The 26,771-nt window shown below is 42.0% G+C and overlaps 1 protein-coding gene across 4 annotated transcripts in view; it reads right to left on the reverse strand.

Annotated features, from left to right (window-relative positions):
* Nucleotides 1-26,425, reverse strand: part of PHLDB2 (pleckstrin homology like domain family B member 2) — a 55,602-nt gene extending 29,177 nt beyond the window's left edge. For all 4 annotated transcript variants that reach the window (XM_084300922.1, XM_084300921.1, XM_084300920.1 and 1 more), the window contains exons 1-5: nucleotides 26,319-26,425; nucleotides 21,686-23,034; nucleotides 13,417-13,800; nucleotides 11,006-11,149; nucleotides 10,009-10,146 (exon numbers count right to left, since the gene is read on the reverse strand). In XM_084300922.1, coding sequence (XP_084157048.1) covers nucleotides 10,009-10,146; nucleotides 11,006-11,149; nucleotides 13,417-13,800; nucleotides 21,686-23,034; nucleotides 26,319-26,364 — 2,061 coding nt within the window. In that variant the 5' untranslated portion in view covers nucleotides 26,365-26,425. The remainder of the gene's footprint in view (nucleotides 1-10,008; nucleotides 10,147-11,005; nucleotides 11,150-13,416; nucleotides 13,801-21,685; nucleotides 23,035-26,318) is intronic.
* Between the last annotated feature and the right edge of the window lie 346 nt (nucleotides 26,426-26,771).

Consider the following 26,771-nt stretch of genomic DNA (forward strand, 5'->3'; position numbering starts at 1 on the left):
TCTGGCAGTGAGGGGAAAACGGATTTTCTCTGGAGAATGAATTAAATGCTTATGTGCTTCTAGACAGATAAGTACCCTTAGCAAGCGATGAAAACACAGAATGAGACAGAGATTTGTGATTTGATAACTAGTCCAGGAAATCCTGTTGCAGCAGAAACATGAAATGATTTAACAAATAGATTCATTGGCTTCAGGATACAGGAACTGTAAACTGCTCTCTGGGGTCAAAGGGGATGCTCTACAAGAGACTCCTCATTCTCTTGTAACTAGCTCAGCTTTCTTCTCATTCCACTACAGCACCACCACTCAAAGCACTGCTTATCACCAACAAAAGCTTTTACCTTTTAAAGCTTTAATAAAACACCACTTGTTTTGTGTGCAGCATTGCTCTGAAGACTGGCTGCAGATCACTTAACACTGCCTTGTAGACTACTATTTGTTGATGGACCCAAATTTGGGTACCAGTACACCAGCGTACAGAGAATTATTTCAGTACCTTTTACTTGCATGTGCACTGGCCAACACAGCAAATGCATTTCCCTCAACTGAGCAATTAATAACCTGAAAAACTAGCATGCCTGATATGCCATAAAAACTGAAGGGATCGAATAAGTCTCTGGAGCCTCACTCCCTACTACCTGCCCTAGAGTCACACTGTACAGCTCCTTTTATCTGTTTGTTGTTGTTGTTGTTGTTTTGTTTTGTTCTGTAGTTAGGCATCTCTTCTCAGATGGTCTCTAACTCTCCTCAATAATCTGAAGTTCAGTGCCAGCCCAAATATTCCAGCTTTGTCTTCTGGATGCTCCAAGAAAGTTGAATTCTGCCACGGCACTTACTCATTAGTCCTCTTCCCAGTCCCAACCACTAAAGTCAAATGCATGGCTCAACAGGTGCTATACAACCAGCCTAGCAGCACCCTTATGGCATATGCCACAGAAAATAAAAATTATTTTAACCTGCAGAACTTGCCATTTCAAACTGTGGGATGGTCTTTTCCAAAAATCTTCTCTTTGCTGTTCCTGACAAGGTTCTCAAACTTGTATGCATGGTGGAGACACAATAACAAACTTACATTAGCTTCCTGCTTTATAGTTAGATCTCTAAATCTGAGTGGGGTTGGTATATGGGATTTCCTTTTCCCAGTATTTAAAAAAACAACAACAGCAGGAAACATTCACAGTCAGTCCCAATGTGATCTAAATTCCCAACTCTGCTGTTTTCATTTACATGTGCACCTTCTCAGCCTGTATAATTAGATAAACAGAATGCTGAACACAACAGTTGGTTGGGTTTTGTTCTTAAGCCTGTAAAAGTGAGCAACTAAGCCAGCATATTCAATTACCTGTCCTTCCTGTGCTAGCTTCTTGCAGCAGCAGCAGGGCTCAGAAATACAGAGGATGACACACATGCAAGCTGCACAGCGAGGGAGAAGCATGCAACTCTTGGGATGCCACCTCTAGACCTCTGTCCCCAAGGAACCCCATTTGCTGAATCATCCTTACTGCCAGCACAGAAGGGAATTATGAATAAATCAGTAGTTCTCCTCCTCACAAACTCTCCTGTTCATTTAATGTTCAGCCTACAGTCTGCCACATTGCTAGGCAGGCGTAAAGGGGAAGACAGAAACAAACCAAAAGCCCCAAGGACCACTGTGACCTTAGTTACAGTATCGTTCCTCTGAAGCTATTAATAACTCCCCAAATGCCTATGTGCTGCAACAAAAACACTCATTCATTAACAAGCAAGTCAACCCTTGAGTGTGAAGAGACATCATCAGCCAGAATAAAACTCGCTGAGAACCATGCCAGAGATACTATTACTTCCCTCAAGAAACTAGGAATGTATTCCTTTGAGATTGAAAGCGATACTCATCTGTCCTATTTATAGCGTAGGAAGTACTTACATCGCAACAAACTGGCTCCCTCGAAACGTGCAGTCTTACAGGAAATATCACTTTCAGCAGCGAGAGGCATTATACGTTTTGCAGCTGTGGAGTTCAGATCACCAACATCTCTCATTTTGCCTTGGTAAAGCTCATTTAATTCACAACAATAATTTGATAAAGAAATTAATAATCAGATTAATATATATGTTTTTTAAAGAATCTCTTCTATAAATGGATCCAGGTGAGCTCTGTCAGAAGGGAAGCAGTGTTTAAGCGTTTAAGGTAGGTGCAGGGCCCAGCTGCAGGCCCAGGGCTGGCAGTGCATGCTGTTTGCTCAACAGGAGGGGCACAGCGTGAGGAGAGCCCATGTGCTCCACCAGCACATCCTCACCTTAACCACCTGGGCTCAAGCTCTCAAAGGTTTTACTACAGATAACTGCCTCCCAGTGTCCACTCCAGAGCATTCTTTTCCAGAGAATTCTTGAGGCCCTGCTTCCACAGAAGGGAAGTAGAGCTCAGTAAAGCACAACACCTAGTCTTAGCCTGCAATATGTGCTGTCTGGAGATGCAGGTTACATGAACTTGGGGTCAGCCAGGACAGATAGCAGGACTGGAAGGTGTTTTTGTGATGCTGGGGCACAGCCTGGATCAGTTTTGAGGGATACCCGGATACCATGAAGGACAGCAGCAGAAAGAAGTGAGGTATAATACTATGATCCCCCAAAAGCAAAGACAGGATGGCAACAGAGCTCCCACGATATGAACACAGACCCTAAGTGATTAACATGGGCCACAACTGGTAGAACTGATTTTAGGGGAAAATAAAGAGAGAGCAAAGAACATATATCCAGTACACGTATCATTATCTCATAGATAACGAAGACACAGAGGAGATGGGATGAAAGCACTTAAAGACAATCATAGCCACTACAAAAATGGAAGCAAAAGAACGGAAAGAGACAAATCGCTTCAGTGCTATTGCCTGTGGTTAAGGATGCCCTATGTCTGATCAAACACCGCTACTTAGAACCCCAGCAGGTCCCCACGCTCCTTCTGCAATGGAGTCTCACTTTTCAATCTGTCACATATCCCATTCTGCTACTGCAGGCAGGCTAAAATTGTAGAGCAGCATGTGTCTGCATGCCCATGTGCCTTCTGAACCAACCCTCTCACCTGAGCTGGTAGGCTCTGCAGAAACCAGACAGAGCAGATGTGGATGGAGCTGAGAAAATTTCTCCAAAATCCAGATGAAAGTGTAAAAACAAAGCAAGAAACCCAACACTTTTACTAACTCACTTCAAAATAGATTGTATGGCTGGGTGAATAGGGCCCATTCTACAACCTTCAAAAACAAACAAACAAACAGACAAACAAAAACATGGTACGTATTATTTTCTGAGAGGAACAGAAAAGAAATGCCTTTACACCCAGCAGGCTGTTCTACTATAAAATGTTCCAGCCTGAAGTAGTCCAAAATCTTCCTCGGTCCAACTCACCTCCAACTCATCACATTTTAAGGTAGCAAGGTCTCACGACCCACCCCAAGCTTCACACATGTATGCTGTCTCTCAGACTGGAAAAAGCTAGTCTCAGAGCTTTCTTAGAAGTAAGGAGAAACATATGCAGCTCTTTGTTCGGAAAAGCTTCTTCATATCATCCTCATGTTTTCACCTCTAGCCAAACTTTGTTCTTATACACTCCAGAAGAACATTCCTCCCTACTTTCCCAAAACCTACAGCAAAGAGAAGGACCACAAATGCTACAAGTGGAGGAAGAAAGAATACAGAAATAATTCCTTTCCAATTGAAGCAGTATCATGATACAAGGTTTGTCAATTCAATAAAACATTTTGGAGAAGAAGCAGCAGAAGACCAAGAAAATTTGACCTTATCAACTCACTGATAAAACCGGTCTAACTATTGCCATGGATTTGTAAGAAAATAGTCCACTCCCTAACAGAAAGCAGGCTTGGAAACCTTATCTTTTCTTCAGTGGTTACTCTCTGAAAGGGACAATCTGTGTGTTTGGGGAAAGTGTTAAATTTGAGGTCTACCAACTCTTTATGTACTGCAAATTGAAATCATTTCCAATGCTATGGCTGATAAAAATCAGACCACACACATCTCTGATTAAAAAAAAATACTGTTGAAATGAAACAGATCCTCCTGTACACAACCTGCACACGTGCTCCTCTATTTTTAGACTATTCTTTCCTGCATTCTTTGGTCTCTTTCAGAAAAGATGTATAAAAATTGTCATGACTTGGCTATTTGTCAATAAACCCCCACGAACATTGTGAAAGAAGCCTTTAAAAGGAACAAAAAATGTATGCCAGGCATATAAAAAGAAGCATAATATGATGGAAGAAGGTTATTTCACAATAGTTCTTTTTACTGTACAATGAGTAACTAATTTATTACATAGATCGTAACACTGATGGAGTCTGTACGAGAGATCTCAATGGTTTTGTTCCACAGCAAGTACAAAGCTAGTGTTTAAAAGCATTTTACATCAGAGCAAGGCATGCCTCTGCTTGAAATCAACAGTCACAACAGCAGCACACATGAACTTGATCTTAAGACAATTCAAGGCTTTTTCTGAATTTCTAAGCTCATCCTCTGACTGTTGCAATGTGTTGTCTTATTGAAGAGATGGGGACGTAAAATAAAACCTCTGATTTTAGAGCATTGCTCCTTTATAACCATAGATGAGGAGGAAATAATCATCCAAACCAGAAGAAAAAAAATGAATTGAGAAAATTAAAATCCTGTATATACACATAGGTAATTACAAGAGAATATCCACATGACTGATTTTAAAAGGAACTTGGCAAATCAGATTTCTCTCCTAGATTCTTTGTCACTATCTTCTTCATCGTTAGTGTCTCCTCTACAGGATATTTTTATGTGAATACCCAGAGGATGCCTGAATATTCTTCAGAATATTTAATCTTATATATCTCAGTTTAAGAACATCAATAATCACAATGCTATTGGTGTAATATTATTAATAATCAATAACATTATAGGCAAGGTAACTCATCCGCTTCAGAAGCTTGCTTACATCCAGCTGAACCAGAATCTGACCAGGAAGGATTTAAAATGCTATGCTATGGTTCATAAATTTGTCAGATTCATCAGGATAAAAGACAACAGCAAGAATTCTGAATCCAAAAGAGAAAGGATTCACGACAGATCACCAGAATCTTTAAGTTTCATTGCTGGTAAATCCCCTCATATGGTTTATCAGACAGCTGTTTTTTCTCCTGGTTTCATTCATGCATGTCTTCGCAGTACTACATGTAGTTCGGCAAAGAGGATGAGTTTCTAACGCTTTTGGCATCTCTGGGACATTTTGCTTATGACTGAAAAATATTTCCACAAAAGCATGCAGACAAAATTTAATGTATTACAAACAAAGATGAGTTATCCACTGCTGACTGCTCCTGATTTTTGCCCTTGGAAAGGGAAAGGAAAACCCAGTGTGATAGAAGTGTTCCAGAGAATCCATCTCCACCATGACATAAGGCAAAGGTCCTCCAGAAGAAGAGGAATAACCTCCCTCTCCTAAAACACAGTCTAAACCTAGATAATTGTTTGAAACTCTCTGCCAAAACTGCCGGTTAACTATGATTACCTCCCACAGCACTTCTGCTGTATTCATTAATCATTTTTCAGCTATCCCTCTTTATTCATGAATCCATTCCTCCTGACTGCTGTGTTATTTTCCAGCTTTGAGACATCAGGCACAGCAAATCAATAAGTAATCTTCTCCATATATGCTAGACTTTTAGCTAGACTTCACTGAATTGTTTTAAAACTAGTCAGACTAAGAAAGTGCTGTATGGAGAAAAAAAAAAAAAAAAAGTACTTTGCAATACTGGGTAACGTCAAGTTGTATAAACTCAATTTTCTCTGACTTCCTTATAGACAAATGTCAATTCTGAACAAAGTCTCATGAGCAAAGAGTCAACACGAGAAGAGCCGACATGAGGAAGTTGTGACTGGGAACAGCACCTCAGCCCCACCATGCTATTTAATCCAGGAACCACAGCATCATTATGGCACCCCTGCAGTACAGTGGCATGACATCACAAGATGCCGGGTCGGGATGGAAGGCTGAAAGGCTCATCTGTTTATTTGTTTCTGAGGATTGACAAGCTCCATTCTCTCCAAAGCAGGCAGAACTCAAAGAAGTTTTGTCAATATCTGTAGCAAATCTCCTTCCCGGAGAGCTTCAAGGTACATGCGGGAAATTGTGTTACTACTAACTTACCAGGATTGTTCCTGGCTATCTGCAGCCTGCAATTAATAGTCTAAATGCTGCTATTCAGACACACAGTTGATCATTGTCTGTGGATAATGCCAAATACATTGTACTGGGCAGTTTAAAAAGAAATACAGAAAGAAAAAGAAAAGTGAGGCAAAGCCACATCTCCCTGCATACACTAACACAATTTCCAGCACCACTGGAACAACAGACAGCAGAAAGCACAGGCCTTGCCTAACAGCGATCGTGTTCCCCAGCACTGGGAGCAGCTATCCCAGCCAGGACAAGCGAGTCCCACCAGCACCTGCATCTGGCACAAACACACCGTAGCCAGAATTACACTAAACCCTGTACTGGTACTGAAAGGCTCTGTTGTCTTCTTTGCAAAATGGCAACTGCTCATAGTTCTTCTTTTCCAAAACCTAAGTAAAAAGACGCTAATTGCTTTGTTCCTTAAACGTATGGTGGCACACTCACAAAAGCAAGGGCAAGGCTCTGAACTCACCACAGGGAGTGCACTACATCATCTTCCTCACCGACTCATCCATTCTTCATCACCATACACCATGCATTCAGGCAAGGCTGAACACAGGCCTTGAGTAAGATGAAAATGCATATAATATACAAACACATTCGCATAGATGTTGGGACACAAAGACATTGTACCACAGCAAAGAGTTTAGTGGCATAGCCAGGAACTAAAATCCAAAGTCTCTTTGCCTTCTGTCTTCAAGTACATTTTCCAACTGATGCTCTTGCCTTGAAAGCACTGTCCCTGTTACCACACTTCTTTTTGAACTATGACTTTAAGTGCAAAGATTGTCAAAATTTTGTGTTCTCATCTAAATGACTTGTGAACAAAGCATAAAAATAGGCACAGACTCGGGTAGAAAGTTAATACAAAAGATACCAACCGCAGTCTACTTCAAGTACCTAACATGGCCCAGCACCTACTTTGTATTTTATGATCTCTCTTTTTAAGAATTTCACAAGTTTTTCAAACAGGTGCATCAGTAAGGATGAAATACAAGCAAGCAAGGGTTTCCTGTCAAACAGGTGCTGAGATCCGTGGCAAATTCCAGGAGATACTCAAGTCACTCCAGAGACAAGTGCCATCATGCACAGCGCTAATGCCACAGCATCGCTTCGTGAACGAAATCAACTATTTATTTCACCTCAAGAAGGAACCATGCAGCATATTCAGATGCCATTCCCTTACCCTAACAAAAGCGTCCATCCAAGTGGATGGACACAACAACTTCTTTCCAGGATAAACCATGCACTTAAACCACTGGTATTATGTGGGGTGAAATATTCAGGCAACTAGAAGAAACTGTGACCACTGGACACACTGGAGCACTTGATCTTCCAAAAAACAATTCAGAAATAATACCAGAAGGATGGCAACTACCAGCCTGAAACTGAGCCTTAATTCTGTTAAGGAGTTCATAAGTTTCAAATTATTTCAGCAAAAAGTTCCAACACTTCACTTCTGCCTGAGCACTACTTCCCCGGAAGAGTTTGGTCCTGCACTGCTAACAAACAAGATTTTTCCTGTCTTGGATCAGATCTGCAGGGGCTGCAACCTTCAACATACAGACACACAAATCAAACTTTTAAAAAACAATGCTGTCTAAAGTTAGCCAGGATTTTTGTTGAGTGACATGATGAGTGCCATCTGTTTTGCTGGCTGACACTGTTTCTCCATTACATTTCAGCTGTCACTTTAAGGTACTTTATATAAGACTTTCTTGTTTTTAAGTTTTCACTTCTATGTAACACATTCAGATGTGTTCCAGAACAAAGCCTGTACTCTCATAAGGCTAGTTTATTTTTACAAAGATACTTAGAGCATTAACTGAGCCATGGCTCTAAGTCTAATGCAAACACTTGCATCTGTTTGTTTTTGGTTTTGTTTTTAAAAAACACAGGAGAAAAGACTACTAAAATATATTAGCTGATCTGACCAGTGGCGTGCATCATACTTTGTAAATTCTCTCCCTCTATATATATTTCTTTTAAATAACCCAAGTGCTTTTTCTAGGCTGCTTCCCATGTTTTAGTTCAATTAAAAATTTAAACTAGACATTTTAATCTTCAGATTGTTACACAGCAGTGCAAACATGTTATCTGCTCCAGCACGTGATTGCATGGAAATGTACACAGTCTATAGGATTTAGAATAATTTCCATGACTTTTGTTGAACTTTAAGTCTATTAGAGAACAAATACAAAAGATCTCCTGAATTTCTGGATGTGGTATTTGTTACCACCGAGATCAAAAAAAACTTACTGTGCAAAAGGATGCTGCTGTATATGCTTTCACCACCCTACCTGCTGTTAGCAACTTTAAATTCCTCTTCACAATAAAAAGCAAGTATGAAGCATACAGACAGTTTAAAGCGTGACCACAGGCATCACTGAATGCTGAAGAACTGCAGACTACATGCAAACAAGGAAAGGTGCAGGCAGGAAAGTCCATGAAAGTTTAAGCTTAAATTGGATGTGTACTGTCAATTTGCAGAGCAAAGAGGTGGGAGCACCTTTCTCCTCCTCACACAGAGCTTTCATGAGTGCAGCTGCAAAACAGCGTTCAGGCTCATGACAAGACAGATGTGAATTGAAGACAACAAACTCAGGATAAAACAATGCAAGCTGTAAGGCTTGAGTTAAACAGGAAGAGTAAGAGAGCTAAAAACGTGCAGCTTGTCTAAACAAGAGCAAATAATGGAGAGTTTCAGATATTTCTGGAAAGCTTAAAAAAGGGGGAGAGACTAGCTAGAGTACTTCCATAAGTGACAGGCTTAAATTATGAGGTAGAGGATGAAATTTAAAAAGGAAACATTACTGGCTTGTAGTCCTGAAAAATAAATAAATAAATAAATAAATAAATAAAATTAAAATCCTGACCTTGAGATATTATTGGCTGTGGTAAATCCCCTGTGAAGAAAGGAACTGCTGGCCTGGATCGCCAGCAGAGAGCGTGCTGGAGGAAACAAACCCTCTCTGGTTTGAGGGGGACAGGTTCATCTCACAGGCCACTTCTCTTTCTGTGCTTAACTCGTACTGTGGTGCTATTTTGCAAATATATCTGCATATTTGAGAGCAATTAAGTACGTGACTGTATAGGAGAACTACATAATTCCTTTCACTTAATCCCAGTTCTACATTCCCATATTCTACAGTAGTAAAACTGTTAGTTGACAAACCATATAAACCCATATACTTTCTTTAAAACAATATATTTTACAGATGTCTTATGCATCAATCTGTATAATATTAGCTAAAGCCATCTTCTGAAACGGTGGCCTTTTTTCTTACTGCTCCATTGCTGAGAAAGGATTAATTAAAAAATAAAATAAAAATATGTAACCTACAATGGAAGGCTGAAGTACAGGTCAGTTCACAGAATCACAGAATTGAAGGGGTTGGAAGGGACCTCAAAAGCTCATTGTGTCCAATCCCACTAACAAAGCAGGTTCTTTAGAGCAGGCTGCCCAGGTAGGCATCCAGATGGGCCTTGAAAATCTCCAGAGAAGGAGACTCCACAATCTCCCTGGGCAGTTAATATTGTTCTTTCAAACAAAAGATAAACCAAGTCCAAGCCCTATATGGATTATTTATCAATCAAAAATACCTTCACAGTAGGTCAGGTCTTTTCACTTAAGCATACTTCATTTTGCTTGTCAAGTATCTCTTGGAAAACAAGACTATTTCTTTCTTCCATAATTATCAAAAACATTTACTTAGAGACTCTACTTTATAAAACAACCTCCATCAATATGTTAATAACATAAATGCATACTGAAGATTAAGAGGAACAGAGCACACAGTCAGCTAAGATAACTTCATTACCTTTGTCTTTTCACCAATAACATTTCTCTCCAGCTCAGCTATTTTTCTGTTTAGATGATCCAATATTTCCTTCTCTTTCAGAAGCTCTGTTGTTTCAGATTTCTGTTCCCCATCCAAAAGGGCACATTCCATATCCAACTAGGAATACAAAACATTTTTCAGAAGCTGTCCAAACTAAGAAGAAATCTTGATACACATTATTTTCTGGGGGAAGGGGAGTGAGTTGTTGATCATTTACAACAGAGAAATATTTTTAAAAGGAGAAAAAGAAAACAGTTTTACTCCCAACAAAGTTAAAAAGAGATCACAAAACTGAGAAAAAGTAAAACTGCAACATAAAATATTGCAAAATAAAGTCCAAACCAACTTTAGCTTGAAGATTCTTTTTTGAAGTTTTTTTTTTGTTTGTTTTCTAACTCTTCTCCTCTGTGCTTCCTCCTGTTATGATACTATACCAAGTATCTGTGCCCAGGCTCTGTAGGAAACCCTTTTCGAACAGCTGTTTCTTTCCTGTTGCTGATAATTGGAATAAGCACAACTCAAATGCCTGACCAGCTTAGTCTGTAACTGTGAGATTCCAGAAGTCAAGAGACTGCCACATAACCTTGCCACCATAAAGACAAGGAGGTTTAATAGGAAGTTATCTCACTTCCTTTCTCTTTAAAGGGTCACATGAGATACCACTATAAAACACCCAAGTGACACAAGGTATTTAGATCAATTGAGTGACCATTCAGCAAGCAAGATTGTTCTAATTCCACTTAGGAGTATAATGGTTACAGCTGGGAAAGGCTAATCTGAGCATGACAATCATTCCCCTGCTAGAGAAAAACAACCTTCACAGTAGGAGACTACCATGTCTGTGATTGTGCCTTACTCTGGTGAAGAAGCACAGAATACAAAGACTATGTACATGTATGTGTACTTACCAATCCTATCTGTGGTATGTGGGCATACCTAAGAAGCAAGACATTTAAAACCAAAACATGTCTCATACCTCTCTCGAGGATTCATCCATCTGGTCATTTAAATCTTTGATCTTCTGTTCAAGTTCTTCCAAGTTATTTAGTATTACTATGCGCTCCTCCTCCAGACGAGTGAGCTCCTGCCCTCTTTGCTCATCACTCGTGCATTCTGGTATCTGCAGTTGCACATTAGAAGAGGTTTATCAGAAAGAAGTTGAACACTGTGTTTCCTTCCCTCTTTCATATTGTAGTCATTTTAGACAACAACTGTGTTGCTGGTTTTGAACCTGTTAGTTATTTCCTATCTACTATATTGCTACCTCTATATTTAGAAGGCGTAGAAGAGAAATAAACATGACACTTTACATCCAAGCTCTGGAAGTAAATACCATACTGAGCAGAAAATACTATTCATGCTATATGAATTACTAATATTTAACATTTGAGAACTCTTTACATGCTGTGCTATTTAGCTTGTAAAAATCTGATTTATCTCTTAAAAGAGATAGATGATGATACTTTTTATGTAGATGGTGGCTGTTCATGTAATAAAAGCCAGGATGTAAAATAGGACATTTCTGTAGCCAACCATCAAAAGAGGCAACTTCTGTGAAACAGGGATGAAACTCAGTCCTATGCTTAGCCATCAGGAGTCAGTACCCTTTAACATGGCTCTTTTCATTGCCATTAACTTACTAGATAACTGTGCCAAGAATTAAAAAACATTATTAAGAAAAATATCAGTGATCTCATTAGAGCAGCAAAGGCTAGATCAAAGAGTATTGAGTTTCCAAAGTATTCTTCATGTTCACCTGACCCCAGGGGCTCGCGATCAAATTACTTTTGTAAGGCTGCTCGCTCATTGTCTCCAGCCTGAATTAGAAGCGGGCTGTGTTCAGGGCTTTGCATTAACCACTGGACCACACAGCTTTGCTCTAAAGAGGCTCAGGTCAGCTACTGAATGGCTATTCTGAGAGCAGGCACGGCCAAATTATCGTGGACAAATCTGATCTCAGTACTTTAAAACAATGAGCTGTGTACCATTAACACAGTTGCTCTTTTACTGCTTTGCTCAGGACTTAGCAGGGCACCCTTTACAATGAAGGAATGGCATTCCTTGATTAGCAGCAGTAATCCTAGCAGGAAAGCCTCTTTTTGTCCGGTATCCTGCTCGGATAATGCTGACATAACATCTTCAATTTCAACCTCCTAATAAGGATTTAAAATAGCCTCTGACTTGTAGGAAGAAAGAAACAAATGGGAAAGAAATGCAAGACCACAGGAACTTGTAAATGAAATGTTTCACTACCTTTCAAACATGGAAAGACCTGGTAAGACCAAGTAAAACTTTAATGCTATGTTTCTGTTTAACGTAACTTCAAATTTGGACGACAGATTTCCAGAGAGATACCCCTGTATAAGATTAAATGTATTTCTATCATGCTTCTCTATTCTTTTAAACATACACACTTCCATTGACTAAGCTATGTATAGAAGTTAAGCGGAAATGAAATACAATTCATGTAAGGCATGTAAAAGGGGAGAGACAAAAAACACTTTAAAGGCATGACTATGTTAAACAGAAACCTGCTTTTATGTCTCCCGTTGGCCTTACTAAGCTCTTCACTCTAATTATTGGAAATACTTATCAAGCACATGAGCACACTGCCTTTCCCCAGAAATGGCTGCACTGCTCATCTGGCACAAGAGAGCCTGGACGCTGACCCAGAAGGGACCCTGGAAGCTGCTGCTGCTCTCCCAGCTGAAGCAGAATGCTAGGAACACTGTTAGCTCAATTTCTGAAGGACAACTCCCCTTTGTGAATGAAACAGCAAGATGGAGAGAGGGAAGAAACTGCATCATAGCAAGCCTAGGAGCTGCGTTCATTCCTTCGTGTGCCAGGAGGCAAGCTGCCACTGCACGCCTCATGAGAGGCAGCAGCTGATTTGACAAGCAGCTCGGGTCCAGCCCAGGGAGAGTCAACAGGAGAGCAAAATCAGCTCAAACAAATCCTCTTCACCTCCTCTGCAGCTATCCCGGTTTCCCAAAGAGAAAATACCCTCTTACAGGAAACAAAAACCTCAGTCTAGGAGAGTATGGTAGCACTTACCTTATTTCCTCTGTCTCAGCACAGCTCTAAACAGGACTCCTGAAACCTTGCTTATTTAAGTAGCCTTAAATTGTTCAGACAAGTCATTCTTTCTTCGAAAATGCTAAAGTCCCCCTGAATCCTACACCCCTCAGAAAAATGCTTCCAGTACCGTCAGCTTTCACAGGAAATGAAACAATCAGTCACTGGGTGCTAAGCTATAAGAGCTCTGAGATAAATTACTCTGCCTAAACCATCCCAACTGTGATCCCTGCTGTGAAAACCAGCTTCCAGAGGAGGAAGATTTCAAGCCATCTACCTGAGGCTGTACTATTTCTTCCTACCCAGCATTACCTTTGGTGTGATACTTAGGTATGAAGATTCAGTGGAATCCTTCAGGAAGCCAGGAGCGGCTAAAGGAGGAGGCTTCATGTTTTCATTGAAGTGCTCATCAGCTCTCAGCCCTCGGGAGGAAAGGAAAGCCGTGGTGCTGCGACTGTGGTTACTTGGTTCCGAGAAATCTGAATCACTTGCAGATGATTTCAAGTGGTTTCTAAACCTCGTTTCCAGATTCATCTGTGAGTCTTCAAACACAGAGTCCTCATCTGATAGCTGAAGCTTTTCAAGTTCTTTGTTAATTTTCTGAACATCGGCAACCGTCGTAGTTGCAGTGGGGTCACTGTCAGATTTGGAGTATTCCGCACACAAATTGAGGATCGTCTCCAGCCGCTGGCGTTCCTAGTTCAAGGAAAGATAACAGCACTAAGCTTCTCGTGTGAGCTAAAGTAAAGATGAAGGTAAAAAATATGCTGCTTATTTTTAGAGTGACAGATTAAAGTCATCCAATTCCACGTATGCCTTTAACATTCAGAGAGAGTAAACAGATCTACGCATATAAATTACAGTGTAGGACAAAGAATCAACATGGAAAAAAAAATAAGAAAATAAAAGTGCATTTAACAGAACTGATTATCTATTTAAATTAAGACACCTGCTTCTCTTTCAAATGTAGAAAAATAAGATTAATATTGTACATTCTGGTTGCTGTAACCATACCTGATTCGCATGTATGTGTCCAGCAAACTTCACCTATTATTGTTTCATACTTATGCTATGTGCCTGTCACGCTGCAAAATATTGCAGATTTTCCACAAATTCATTAATTCCTGACCTTTTTGGATTCTCTGTTACGTTAACATTGATTCCCCCTTTTTTGAGAGAATTATTCCACGATTTGAAACATGCCATTTTAGGAGCATGAAAAGAAACATGAGGCATCACATCTAAAATACAACCGATGTCCAACGCACAGAACTGGGGGGAATCTTTATTTACCAGTTCCCCCAAACTCCAAACAGATTCACATTAACATTTCGAACTTGACAATCTGCATAGCTGTGCCAGTTTGACCTGACACACTTCAAGTTGCTATAAACATAAATTCCTGGAAGGCTTCTAGATCTCTACGATACTTTCTGAAAAGTACCAGAAAGCTGCACTTGCTTTATTTTGATGTACACAGAGACTCGCGTAACTTTTATTTCAGAGCAAAGTGTTTGAGCTTTTCATTTTTAAGAGGTGCTGCTTTTACGCTATTTCATGTTCCTTTTGCTAAAGAAGAAAAGTAATGTAAATAAAAAATTGCTTACCATAAGTCTATTGAAAATTCTGCCAGGGAAAAAACACCACCGTGAAAGTTTCATGCTTGGCATTAATCCCTGCACTAATGACCCCATTCCTTATTTCTAGAAAACCCTTCTTTTACCCACATTCAGAAAGCAAGCCACTGCACTGAAATCCTCAGCCTCCCTCCCCAAGCAGCACTGCAGATGTACACAGTGCCCACGCTCTACCTGGCGCTACATTTGCAAAGCAGCCACTTCTGGTGGTCCTAACGCTCCCTGTGCACAGCAAGTGATACGAGACAGCTCAAGCAGAGCAGCGAGGGCTCTCCCTGCGGCAAGCCACTGGAATCTCATGAGAACGTAACACCACTTCACAGGCACGCGGCTTCTCGGAGAGTCGCAAGAAGATCAGGCAGTTGTACGCACCACGCACTCCCCGGAATCGCTTGCAGTTAGCCGCCGAGCTAGGTCTCCATCCTTTGGAAAAAGCCCGAGCCCACACGTCTCCAAGCCCTACCTGACCCAGAGCTTCTGCCGTTGGGTGGGTTTCGTGCCCTTTGCCCAGCGTTGGCAGTGGCAGAGCTGAGCTGCCCCAGGCACGGAGCCCTGCAAGCTCAAACTTTCCACTGAGTGGGCCCAGCAGATTCCGCAGTCGGCCCCCAACCCCAAACGACCGGCATAATTATAACCCCGCCGAGCCCTGCTCCCTCTCTACGATTCCTGCCAGACCCTCAGCCCGCTGAAGCCGTGGCCCTCGCTTATGGTGAGCCTTTTGGCCACGAGACCCAATTCCTAAAGTGCTGTGCAAGCACTGGCCAGGAGCACCGTCAGCGATGATGGTGCGACAGCACCAGGCCTGGCCCCTCGCTACGATCCTGATGGTTATGGATGGGAAGCACAGCCTTAGGATATGAAGGGATATATCGCCACAGGATATATCGCGTTACCCCAGGCCAGCCCCTTATCCCTCCAACAATGACGGGGAACAGCAGGTTTAGGTTTTCAGGAACAGCTGCTGCTCATCCCAGCCCGGGCACCAGGTAAGGAGCTCTCCCCGCAAACCTCTCCTTTTGCGAGCAGCCCTGCAGAGGGATCCTTCCTTCCCCAAGTCCCATGCAAAACTCTACAATCACAGGAAAACTTCTGCCAGGCTTCAAAAAAGTCCTGCTGAACTTCCAGACGCGTGACCGAAATGCCGCTACCTCTCACTTCTATTTTGACATGTACCAAGAGGCTTACAGACAGGAAGCTGGGTGGCTATTTTATACACCCTATTCTCATCGGTTCATCTCGGCCAGCTCGCTCCAGCTCCAGCACACCTGCATTTAGCTGTTCCAGTGTAAATTTCCGAGTCAGGCAGCTAGCTAGGAATGCACCCCTGTAAGAAAAATGCAAGAGGAGGAGAACACGAAAAGTTCGAATGATAATTTTTGTGATTTTAATTGTGACACCAAACATGGTAGAGAAAAAAGGCATTCCCAGGGAAACAATTTGGTTTAAAGTTGGTTCTTCTGGGAGGAAGGGCTGTTGAATCAAGCCTTTTGAGTCCGCTTTTGGTATGCTTCCCCAAAAATGCCCTTTCTAACAGACTAAAACATCTTTGTGTTCATTCACTGGATCTTTTACCTGCTGTGACAAGGGGCACACAGGTCCCATGCTCTTGCTACCTTGGCAGCTTTGCCACTACTGGCTTTGACAAAGCTACATGTATGTGCCATGTCTGAATGCCTGGAAATTTAGGTGCTGAAGGAGGATGGGACAAGGGGATAACAACCCTCCTCTGCTACCACTTAATAATAACATTAGGACACATCCCTGGCGCCCTGTGAAGAAAAATATTCTGAAATAGCAGAGATAAATAACTCCCACTCATTTAAAGACAACTACGTCAGCGGCTCCTGATTTGTCACACATTGTATGGATTTTACACATGCGTGGAGGTTGTGTCATATCTAGGTATCAAGGCAGGATGGGGTTAGTCAGCTGTGGCAAGCAGGAAGCTTTTCAGCTAAGTGCCATTAGCAACTGTATAACCCAAGATTTCATTAAAAATACATGTGCAGCCTGTCCTTTCTGACTGGAGCTAACAAGGTTTGTGGCTACTCAGCGGCTCCCTTTGTCTGAAGAGGAGGCTGCCCTTCCCAGCTCCAATTGCTCTTTAAAAGCCTCAGGGGCACACAAACACCTGGCTCCAACACAAAACGTCTGAGCTGCAGCAAGTCAAAAAAGGACAAGGAAATAAGGCAGCAGGAACAGAGCAAAGACCCCAGACCTTCTTACTTACCACCATGTTTGGCACCCTGCAGGCAAGGGGCAGGAAGAAGGCTTCTCTTTCCTCCCTGTTTTTTTAAGGAAGTGCTGATTGCACACCTGCCTCAGATTTGGAGACAGATGCTTGTTTCCAAGCCAGACTGTCAACTGGGGTTGAGAGCAGCTCTACTGCTGTCGTGCGCCTTCCCTCTCTAACCTGTGCCACTTTCTCACTTCAGCCTCAATTATTCTACTGTTTAGTCCTTGTTTTGCTATGTTTAGTCTTCTGGCTACAAGGCTATCAGCAGCAGCCCCGAATTCGGAGAAAGCTCTTGTGTTTCACATTCGTTTTTCCCAGCAGATGCCCAGGGAGCCTTTCCCAGCAGGGACCTGTAAGGAGGAGAGCTGCAGAAGGAGAGAGACAGCCCCAAAGAGCAACACACCTGATCCTTGCCTCCCTGTTACAGGCACAAGAGAAATGGAGAGACAAGTCAGACAGCTCAGGGGCAGCCTCCTGGCAGGAACCTTGTGGAGGAGCTTTTGCAGAGCCCGTTTCCCCAGTAACACCGAGGACAGGAGCTGTAGAGCACTGCTCAACTTCTGTAATTAAAAGCAGGTCTACTGAAATTTATTTCTTCCCTTCTCCCTATATATAGCTCCGTTTAATAAAACACAGAGCTGCATAAATTAAGTACACTAAATCCGCACTCTGGATTATTAAAGATTCCACAGAAAAGTTCTGGAATAATTGAAGTAAAAAATTTACCGAGTTATCAGTGTTAATTATATCCTGCAGGGGACTTGTTTGTTTGTGTTATCCTACTATATGGCACTTGTTCATTTATTAAACTAAACTGTTGTTAAGTAGCTAGTCTATAACACTGCAGAGACTGTCCGACACTAGCTGTGGGAAAAAGTATCCTGACCCAGCCTTTATCTGCTTGGCTGGGGTTCCTCTAAGAGGTAAGTCAAGTCATTTACACTTCATGTTTAAAGGATCTATAAAAAGACAGTGCCAAAATAAATTTATAATATGTATATGAGACTTTTCCAAGCTATATGGAGATTTATATAAGCTCTACTAAGCACAGTTTTAAAGCAGTACCACCTTGAAAGTTCCCAAATATTTCCATTTAATTTTCCCCTCACACGAGGGCATCTGACTAAATTGTAATGAATGAATGCAAAGTGCTTTCCTGACTCGGGGTAATTCTGTATTACTTCCTACTTATTGAATAAACTTAATGAAATTCAGTGCTCTTCCGACTGTGGAATAAGCTCTCCTAATTCTATTACTGCTTGTTAGGTCATTGGTCACACAAGCCGAAATCCCTCCCAGCACGATTCCTGCATCCCATAAAACTCCATTTATGAGCATATGCTTTAAATCCATACCAGCAGCTGGGCTGTGAAAGGTATCATGTAAATGCTGAGCAGGCCGTTTCTGGGTAGCTGCCTCCATCTAGGGGAAAGGCAGCGTACTGCCAAAAGCCAGCAGTAGAAAACCGAGGCTGGTGTTATTCATATGGGAGGGTGTCAAACAAAACAGATGGCATTAATATCTCCCTGGCTCTGCTGGCCGTGCCAGTCCACTGCCGACCTCCTCACGGGCTGGGGAAAACAACCGCCTTTCAGTTCCAGCAGCCACGACAATTTGCCTTTTATCTCAGAGAGGGGAAAAAAAGAATAAAGATTTCCTCTTTGAACAAGAAATAAAAAACACAAATTCAATAGCTGACTGAATCTCATTGCCTATTCTTAGATCCCAGTGTTAACTCTTTTCCTTGTTTATGAGGCTCGCAGGCAATCCTCAGCAATAGCTCGCTGTTGCATCTACTTGTGTAAAACTTGGATCAACATCCGCCCAGAGAGATGTGGCACCCGGCCAGCCCGGACAGAGCCAGCAGGAGCAGGAGCAGGAGCAGGAGCAGGAACAGAAGCAGGAGCGGCGGCCCCAGTGTTCAGCTGATTTTGGTGAAAGGCACGTGGAGAGGAAACTTGAGGGGGCAACATCAAATGCTATGCACGTACATAGGTGTCTTCTCTCTAGTGCATAGGGACACATTACAACTCAGATGTTTTAATCACTCCAAAAACCTGCACGGAGCGTTTCCACTGTTTGCAGAATTTTTTACAATTCCATGTATATTTGTCTGGGCGATGACAGCAGATCACTTAGTTTCGTATGCAGACAGTAGCAGCAACTCAAAATGCAAACCTCCTGAGGGGCCTCTGTCACTTAAAAAGCAAACTAAGCACAAGTAAAACTCACAGAATAATTTATATGGGAAAAAAAAAAAAAGGCAACAACAAAAGGAGTAAAAATAAAGAGAAGAGACTGAGGGCAGACACCAGGGCAAACTCTAATGTGCACATGAGCTTTGCCAAGAATCTCAGAGGTGAGCAGCAGCTGGCAAACATGAGGCCTAAGCCAGCCCTGTGCCAGCAGGGTGGCTGCGGGGGCAGTGCTGGTGCCAGCTGCGCTGCTCTCCGCTCGGCATCTGGCTCGAGGAGTGGCCTCATCCTTCTGAGGAGTCTCCGAGTAGTCCTACATTTTCCTTCTGCCTGCCTTGCTTCAAAGGCACAGAACATTACAGTCTAATATTTATGCTTAAAAGGACTGGGCTTTCCCCACCATTCCCCCACCAGACACTCAGTCTGGACTTTTACCCATCTCCAAGAATGCAAACCATTTGGGTTTTGCCATCCAAAGGCACTTATTTGGTGGTTGTGGGATTTCATTTATCCCACACACACCCTGCTCCCCAAAACAGGCCTGAGCAGACCTGGATCCCCATCCATGTCACCTGCCATAAAATCAGACAAAGGTGTGCTTTGGAAACTCAGGCTAGATACATGAGGACCTTGTCATGCCTCCAACCACTTAATATGACAAAAATAAAACAAACGGGACAGCCCCTAATGTACAACAGGCTGATGTGCACTTTGTGGAGGAACATTAAGAGACTTGGCTTTTTTTTTCTTTTCAACCAAATATATTCCTTCCTCTCAGAAATCTGAAAACCTATTTGTGGGGTTACTCAGACCCTCAAACCACTGGAAGGAGGCACTCTCCTGCTCTGCAACCCTTCAACCAGATACTCAAAAAGGAGGAAAAAACAGTACTGAGGAATACTGAGCAGGATCCTGAAAAGAAGATGAACTTTCTTCATGTCCAAATTGTACAATGAACACAAAACATTACGCTTTTTTCAAAAGCTCTGACATGCTTGGAAAAACACAAGGCAAATTCACTTTTTAAAGAACCAAGACATGAAGGAAGTATTGTTCCAAGAATAAAGAAATAGCAAGGGCAAAAAAAAAAACGTAGCCATTACATCCATGCATAAAATGAGAACAATTTTCAGCATTACTGAATACAGAAACAGCCCCATATCTTCAGCGCCTCACTGCAAAAAACGCTGTTCTCTTTGAAATATAAATACACTCCCTGTGTTGTCTTTCATGACTGATCACCGCTCAAGTTTTACATCGCTGCTGTCTGGAAGGCCCTCTGATAACATGTCAGTGCCACTTGGCACACACAGAACATGACGACTGGGAACAGCGAGGAGATTTCAACATGGAGCAATATAGCAGCAGGGAGAGAGGGGGGAAATAACCCCTGAGCACTTCTGATGGTAGTTTTCCTTGGGTGTGCAAAAGGATAACCTTCAGGGGGTCTGCAACCCCTGCTCCCTCACCACGTCTCCTCACCCTCTGTCCTGGGGACACAGCGTGTCTTTGTGGCCCGCCAAGCTCCGCCATGGGCTCTGGGGCTGTACGCGAGCTAGACAGGGGCAAGAGCCCAAACCTATCAAGACCGGAGTCAAAGAACACATCCAAAGTTAAGGTCTCAAGGTGAGAGTCCTGTAGTGACATAGGTCAGTGCCTAAGTGGATAACAAAATCAGTACAGTATGAATGCAGGTTAGCAGGGCCAAGGCGGTCACTGCGAAAACTTTGAAGAATTACCAAGTATCACCTCAGGGAGTTTCAATATGAAACTGTTTCTTCCCTCTTTGACTATTCTGAAGATATTTTTTTTCTTTTACCTAACAGTTGCTTCAATAACATGTACAAGTTGTGCCTTACTATCAAGTATAATTCAGGGCTGAGGCGGTGTGTGATTTTATGTTGACTACAGAGTTTTGCAGCTACTGCACAGACAGAAGGTCTGTCCCCTTCTGCTACTCTCCATTCAGGGGAAGGGAGAAACAAAAATGCCTGTATTTTAATGCAAATACTCAGGAGGTAAAACTAAAACCAAGAAGAGAGAACTCTGATGACGGCCATCGAACCGACCCCAACGCCTACCTGGCTCCACAGCACAGCAGACAGGACTCCGAGCAGCTTGCAGTGGAGACAAATTCATTTTACCCACTCACCATCAAACACTGCCATCAGCTGAAAGAGAAGTGTTGGAACCCTGCAGTGCAAATTGCGGGGTTTCTGCACACAGACGTTTTAGCAAAGCCCACAGGATGAACGAACACAATTTATGTGGGTAACAATGTATTTTTTAGGATGGTTGAACAGCACTGTCCGTGTGAGCTGTAACAGCAGCATGCCACTTAATCATTAGCTTCATGGACTGCAGTAATAAACAATGCATCTGACGTCAGTGAAATTTGAATTTCAAAAGGCAACAGCTTATGTTTTGCTATACCCTCCCGATGGCTAGATCTGGAAAAGACATTTTGCCAACACCAGCTGCCACGAAAAGCTCAAAGGGGAAGAAAAAATTACCAGGCGTTCCATCTCCTGCTCCCGAAGCCGCTCCTCCCTCTGCCTCCTGTGGTAGTCCATGAGGTCCTCTCTCCCCGAAATGGAGCTGATGCTGTTCTTCCGCTCTCTCAAAGAAGTCTGCAGTGAGTTGGGCGTCTGTCTGTAACTTTCCAAATCGGTGTCATCAAATTCCATGGAACTGGTGGAGAGGTTTCTTCTGACAGAGAACGATCTGTCAAAATCCACAGGGGAGAATGAACTACTGGGACTTGTTCCTGAGAGTCCAAGTCTATCAAAATCATCTGGAATATATGAGGAAGAAGATGCTAAAAGCATTTTTTTAGCGATTCGAGGGCTTGCAGGAACACTGAGAGTCGAACTAACGTAGGGATTATTCCCAGAGACAGAACTTGCATGTGGTGAAACCCCTGAGCTGCACGAAGAAAAATTCAGGTAATTGTCAGCATCTAAAGCATTCTGAGGTAGATCCTTTTCTCCAAGTTTTTTCCTTTTAGTATTACCCAGAGAGTTTCTTGGGGGCAAACTTAATGGCATCAGCTGGCTTTCTGTTGATTTATGAAGCCTGGGTAGGGAACGGCTGTACATTCCCATATGACTTAGAGATCCACCAGAGTATTTCCTAGGTCGCGAACCCAGTGTCTCCATCATCACATCCTTGTGTTTAACTGGCTTTGCATGAAGGGCTAGGCTGTCTTCAACATTCATCCTCCTGCCCTGCTTCGGGCTTGAAGGCATGCTGGCTGCCCCTGAATTGCTAACAGGGGAAAGCATCAGCTCACTCCCTGAGCTGCCATTCCACATTGTGAGAAGAGAGCCCGAGATCTTCTTCGTGTCCAGCATTCCTGGGAAGTAGACATTGTCATATGATTTGTTTTTCTGGCTATACTTGGAGTAGTAAAACTTATCCATGTGCCCAAGAGATTTTTCATTTTCTCTGTTGGCATGAATATCAAAGTCTGTCCTTCCTAAACTGTACCCACTGAGGGATGGAGATGTGCCCGATACAGAGCTCAAATGCTTTGCAGAGAAACTTTTATCTGGAAGATACGGACTTTCGCAAGGGAACAGCTTGCCTCCTTGAATTTTGGTAACAGAGTGTGTGTTTTTAACACTGGTGGAAAGATTGGGTTTAACTGCCACAGGTTGTGAAAGGGTTAAATAAGAACCAGCATAGTCCCCGTTTGTTTTAAATTTGAGACTTGATGAATATTTCTTCGTGTTGAGGTTTTCCATAATATCCTGGAGACCATTTTCAAGGGAATTCGCCACAGAACCCTTTCCCAAACTAGTATTTTGTAATTCCATCTGGTTTTGTGTGTGGCTATACTCTGCCATAATCTTACTGGAATCTGTAGGGAAAACAAGAAGAAAAAGTTCTTAGCAAACGAGTAAGTAGCTTCTTGCATACTCATGCCTGCATACGGTCTTCAAAAGAACATATTCAAATCATTAGCACGCTTGTTATAAATGTGTCTCAGATCATTAGACAAAGCGGGTTATAAGCAATCTTCCAATCTCTGGTTCTGCTAAAATTGTAGAGTGACAGGAAAAGAAAAAAATGGTTGACAGACATCACCAAATTCACATTACAAACCAGCAACACAGTTATGAAGAGACTTGACTCTTTGTTGTCCTATCCATTGCTGGACTCTGTGGCTCGAAGTCTTTATAAGCCTGAGCCTCCTAAGATGTCCATGTGGCAAGGAAGCATTACTGTCCTGTGGTTTTGTTTTCTTTTGTTTTTTGTTTGTTTGTTTTACAGACAAGGAACTAAGGTAGAGAGAGAAGACACAAAACCAACAGCAGAGAAAAGAATTGAATGCAACTCTTCCAGGGCTCAGGATACAGGTGCTGTTCTGGGTCACCTTTTCTTTCATGCAACTAATTCATTTGAGCCCCAGAATACATGTACTACTAAGTTCACTAAGAGTTTGTTACCCTTCTGTTTACTCTGTGAATCGTCATGCAGAGCTTCATGGAAAAGTACAAAACTGAGGCCTGTTTCTCAAGGTGTTTCAGCTCAGTGCTTAAAATGGAATTCTTAAAATGGAAAGTCATGTAACTACATCTGCAAAGAGCATTTTAGTTAAAAGATAGCCCCAAGGTAGTATAATGCTAGGCTCTATGACTTCATTCAAAACAACAGCAGCAATCACATGGCCGTTAAAAACACTAACAGGGGCTTCAGTTTCCAGGTCCCTAACATAAGTTCAGAACGGTAACTTATATTCTGAGGAAGGACAGAGACCAAAAAGCCCTTTGTTGTGCTGAATGTTATTGTTCTCTGACACGCCAAGCTCCAGCCTACAGTGCTGAGTCCCACTTTGCAGAAAGCGGAGGAGAGAATTCAGATCCTGACAGCATCAGTCACTGCAGGAGACAAACACACCCCAAGCAGGCTTTCCCTTGAAGTAGAAATGGCACCATAAACATTTCCAGCAGCTCTCTGGATGTGCTTTGAACTAATAAGGCAACCACTCTTCAGTGTCGGTTCCTGCAGTGCCACTGCGCACTGCCTCTGGGAACATGGGTCAAACCTGGGATTTGCTCTTGGCTCAGTCACTCTCCACTTGTGATTTCAAGCCACCTCATGAGAAACCTAATCTCAGTTTGCCACTCTGCATGAAAACCTAACATCCTAGCATGCAAAGTGCTTTTAAAATCCTCTGAGGTGATACTTTAATCCTCTTCCGAGTACCACTTCAAACAATTATATGAACCCAGACACACACAATCTGGATTCCTGCCCCACACTGCAGCTGCAGTGCAGAACTGAGATGATCCAGTTTCACTGGGGTTCAAATATCTGGTGGAAGGTGGCAATGCATACTTTGAGTGGGTCCCTGTTTCTCAGACCTTCGTTGCTGACAAGACAAGGCAAAAAAAAATGGATTACTGTCCAGGGCATCATTCAATACCCATCTGTTCCAAAATCTTCTGGATACAAGCTCTCACTCCACACAAACTATGGTGAGTCTCAGTGCCTAACAAAATGTTCTCCTCAATTTGTAGGGAACAAACCCATAAGTTTAAGAACAAACATAACTGTCATTAATAGCATAAGTGAATATGCAAAAGATAAAACGAGTTGGCATTAAGGCCAAAAAAAAAAAAAAGTCTTCTTGAGCATACCAGGCTAAAAATGTGTCAACTACAAGTTCTACTAGTAGCAGAAAACATCGCCTTCCAGATTCAGATCCAAGCCTCAGGTTTACCACTAAACAGAATGTAACATTTTTTATGCTGCCGATCATTTAATTTGCTATAATTTTAATGCATTCATTATTGATGATCCAACTCAGTTGCCTTTGAAACAATACGCTCACAGGACTCCCTATCAGACCATCACTGCTGTGAGTACCTTTCTTATAATGTGACATTTTTACTTGACATTTTTAACTACTTTCACATGTTTTGACGAACGGCAATGATGAAGTTAAAATGCACAAAAGGAGGAATGTGACCCAGGTTCGACAAAACTCTGTCAAGACAAAGTCATCAGAAAAAGATCAAGCTCTCGTCGTGTTAGTGGTGTTATAAGGAAGGACAAGATATAAGAGCTATTCGAGAGCACAGACAGAGCGCATGATGTATATGCCTTGACTCTTACATCAAAAATGTACTGTCCAAAACATTAGTTCAACACAGCTGAAGTTCAACTGGTTTTGCATAAATTCCACTGACTCCTATATAAATAGCTTAGCAGACACATTAATGGGACATTAATAATTGTTTATTACTCCCTTGCAACACCAGTAGGGCACATTTAATCCTGCGAAGACTAACTGCTTTTGCCAAAAAACAAGTTAGCTCATGGAAACTTTCAGGCCTGTTCACCACAGCAATGAAGGGTTCATTGTACTTTAAATCCAAACAAGTACAGTAAAAAAGGTCACAATACCTTCATGTAGCCACTTGGATTCAACTTTTCTTGACGATACCTCACGCCAATTCCTCCAAGCTCTCAGTTCCAACACCACAGTAGCCGCAATCATAAGGTTAAACCCCAACTGGACTAGAGCACATGTTTAACTGAACCTTAACTTCTACCCACAAGCCATATCTTGTTTGGTTTGTTTATTTTTAGGGCAATGCTTGGGATGAGGCTTTATGAATAAGCCCTGATTCGTTACATATTCTGGCTGATGCTGCCTTCACATGCAGTCACAGCAACTGGGGCAGAGAGTTCCAGCATGTGGCACGTACAGGATCCATCCTGCCCCAAGGTCAGCCTGAGCTTTCACTTGGTAACCTTCAGTGCACACTGCAAGGCTCCTCTGCTTAGCAAAGTATTTACTGCCTGGAGCTACACAGGAGGAAATTCTTCTCCTTTTTTTATTTTTTTTATTTTTTAATTTTTTTCCTCATTCCTTTCTGTTTCTGTGCTTCCTAAGTTCTTTAGCTGGGGGTCACTGATATCTAGTCCAGCCAGACATTAAACTGATGGTGAAGGTTTGGCTGTCTGCAGTGTGTCTGTCCAGCTGTGGCCCTGTTTTGGCTGGTGAAATGAGTTAGATACAGAAGAAGAACAGAGCACTGATTTATCTACAGAATTAAAGGACCAAAACCAGTAATAAATCCTGAAAAATCTCAGTAAATTTACAAACAAACTCAAGTTACTCTTTTTGATTACCTGATCCAACATTCTGAAAGGAGATGTTACTTCTGTTTGGCATCATATTTGTCTTCTACACGATGGTTAAATCAAAGCTAATTTAAGTGAACCAGATAAATTTTGACCTGCAAATAAAGTAACAAAAGAATAAATATATTGCTTTAAGAAATGTACTCTGAGAACATGTTTCAAGTACACTGTACAGACTAAAAATGACTTTTCTTAAGGTAAAATTTCCAGACACAACTGAAGAAGAAACACCTTAAAAGACATTCAGAAAGTGCAACCCATGTTTAATACGGAAGCTGTGGAAAAAAACCTGACTGAAGTTGTTTTTATCAGTTTAAAAGCCCATATAATTTGATTTGATAATCCGCTGTTATCTGTGATTCTGACTTGGTGCAGGCAGTTACTAGTCACAGCTCCTGAGTTCTGTTTGCATTCCTGTGGTTTCCTTAAGAAATTGTTAAG

This window comes from Netta rufina (assembly GCF_964035555.1).
Source record: "Netta rufina genome assembly, chromosome: 1".
Lineage (NCBI taxonomy): Eukaryota > Metazoa > Chordata > Aves > Anseriformes > Anatidae > Netta > Netta rufina.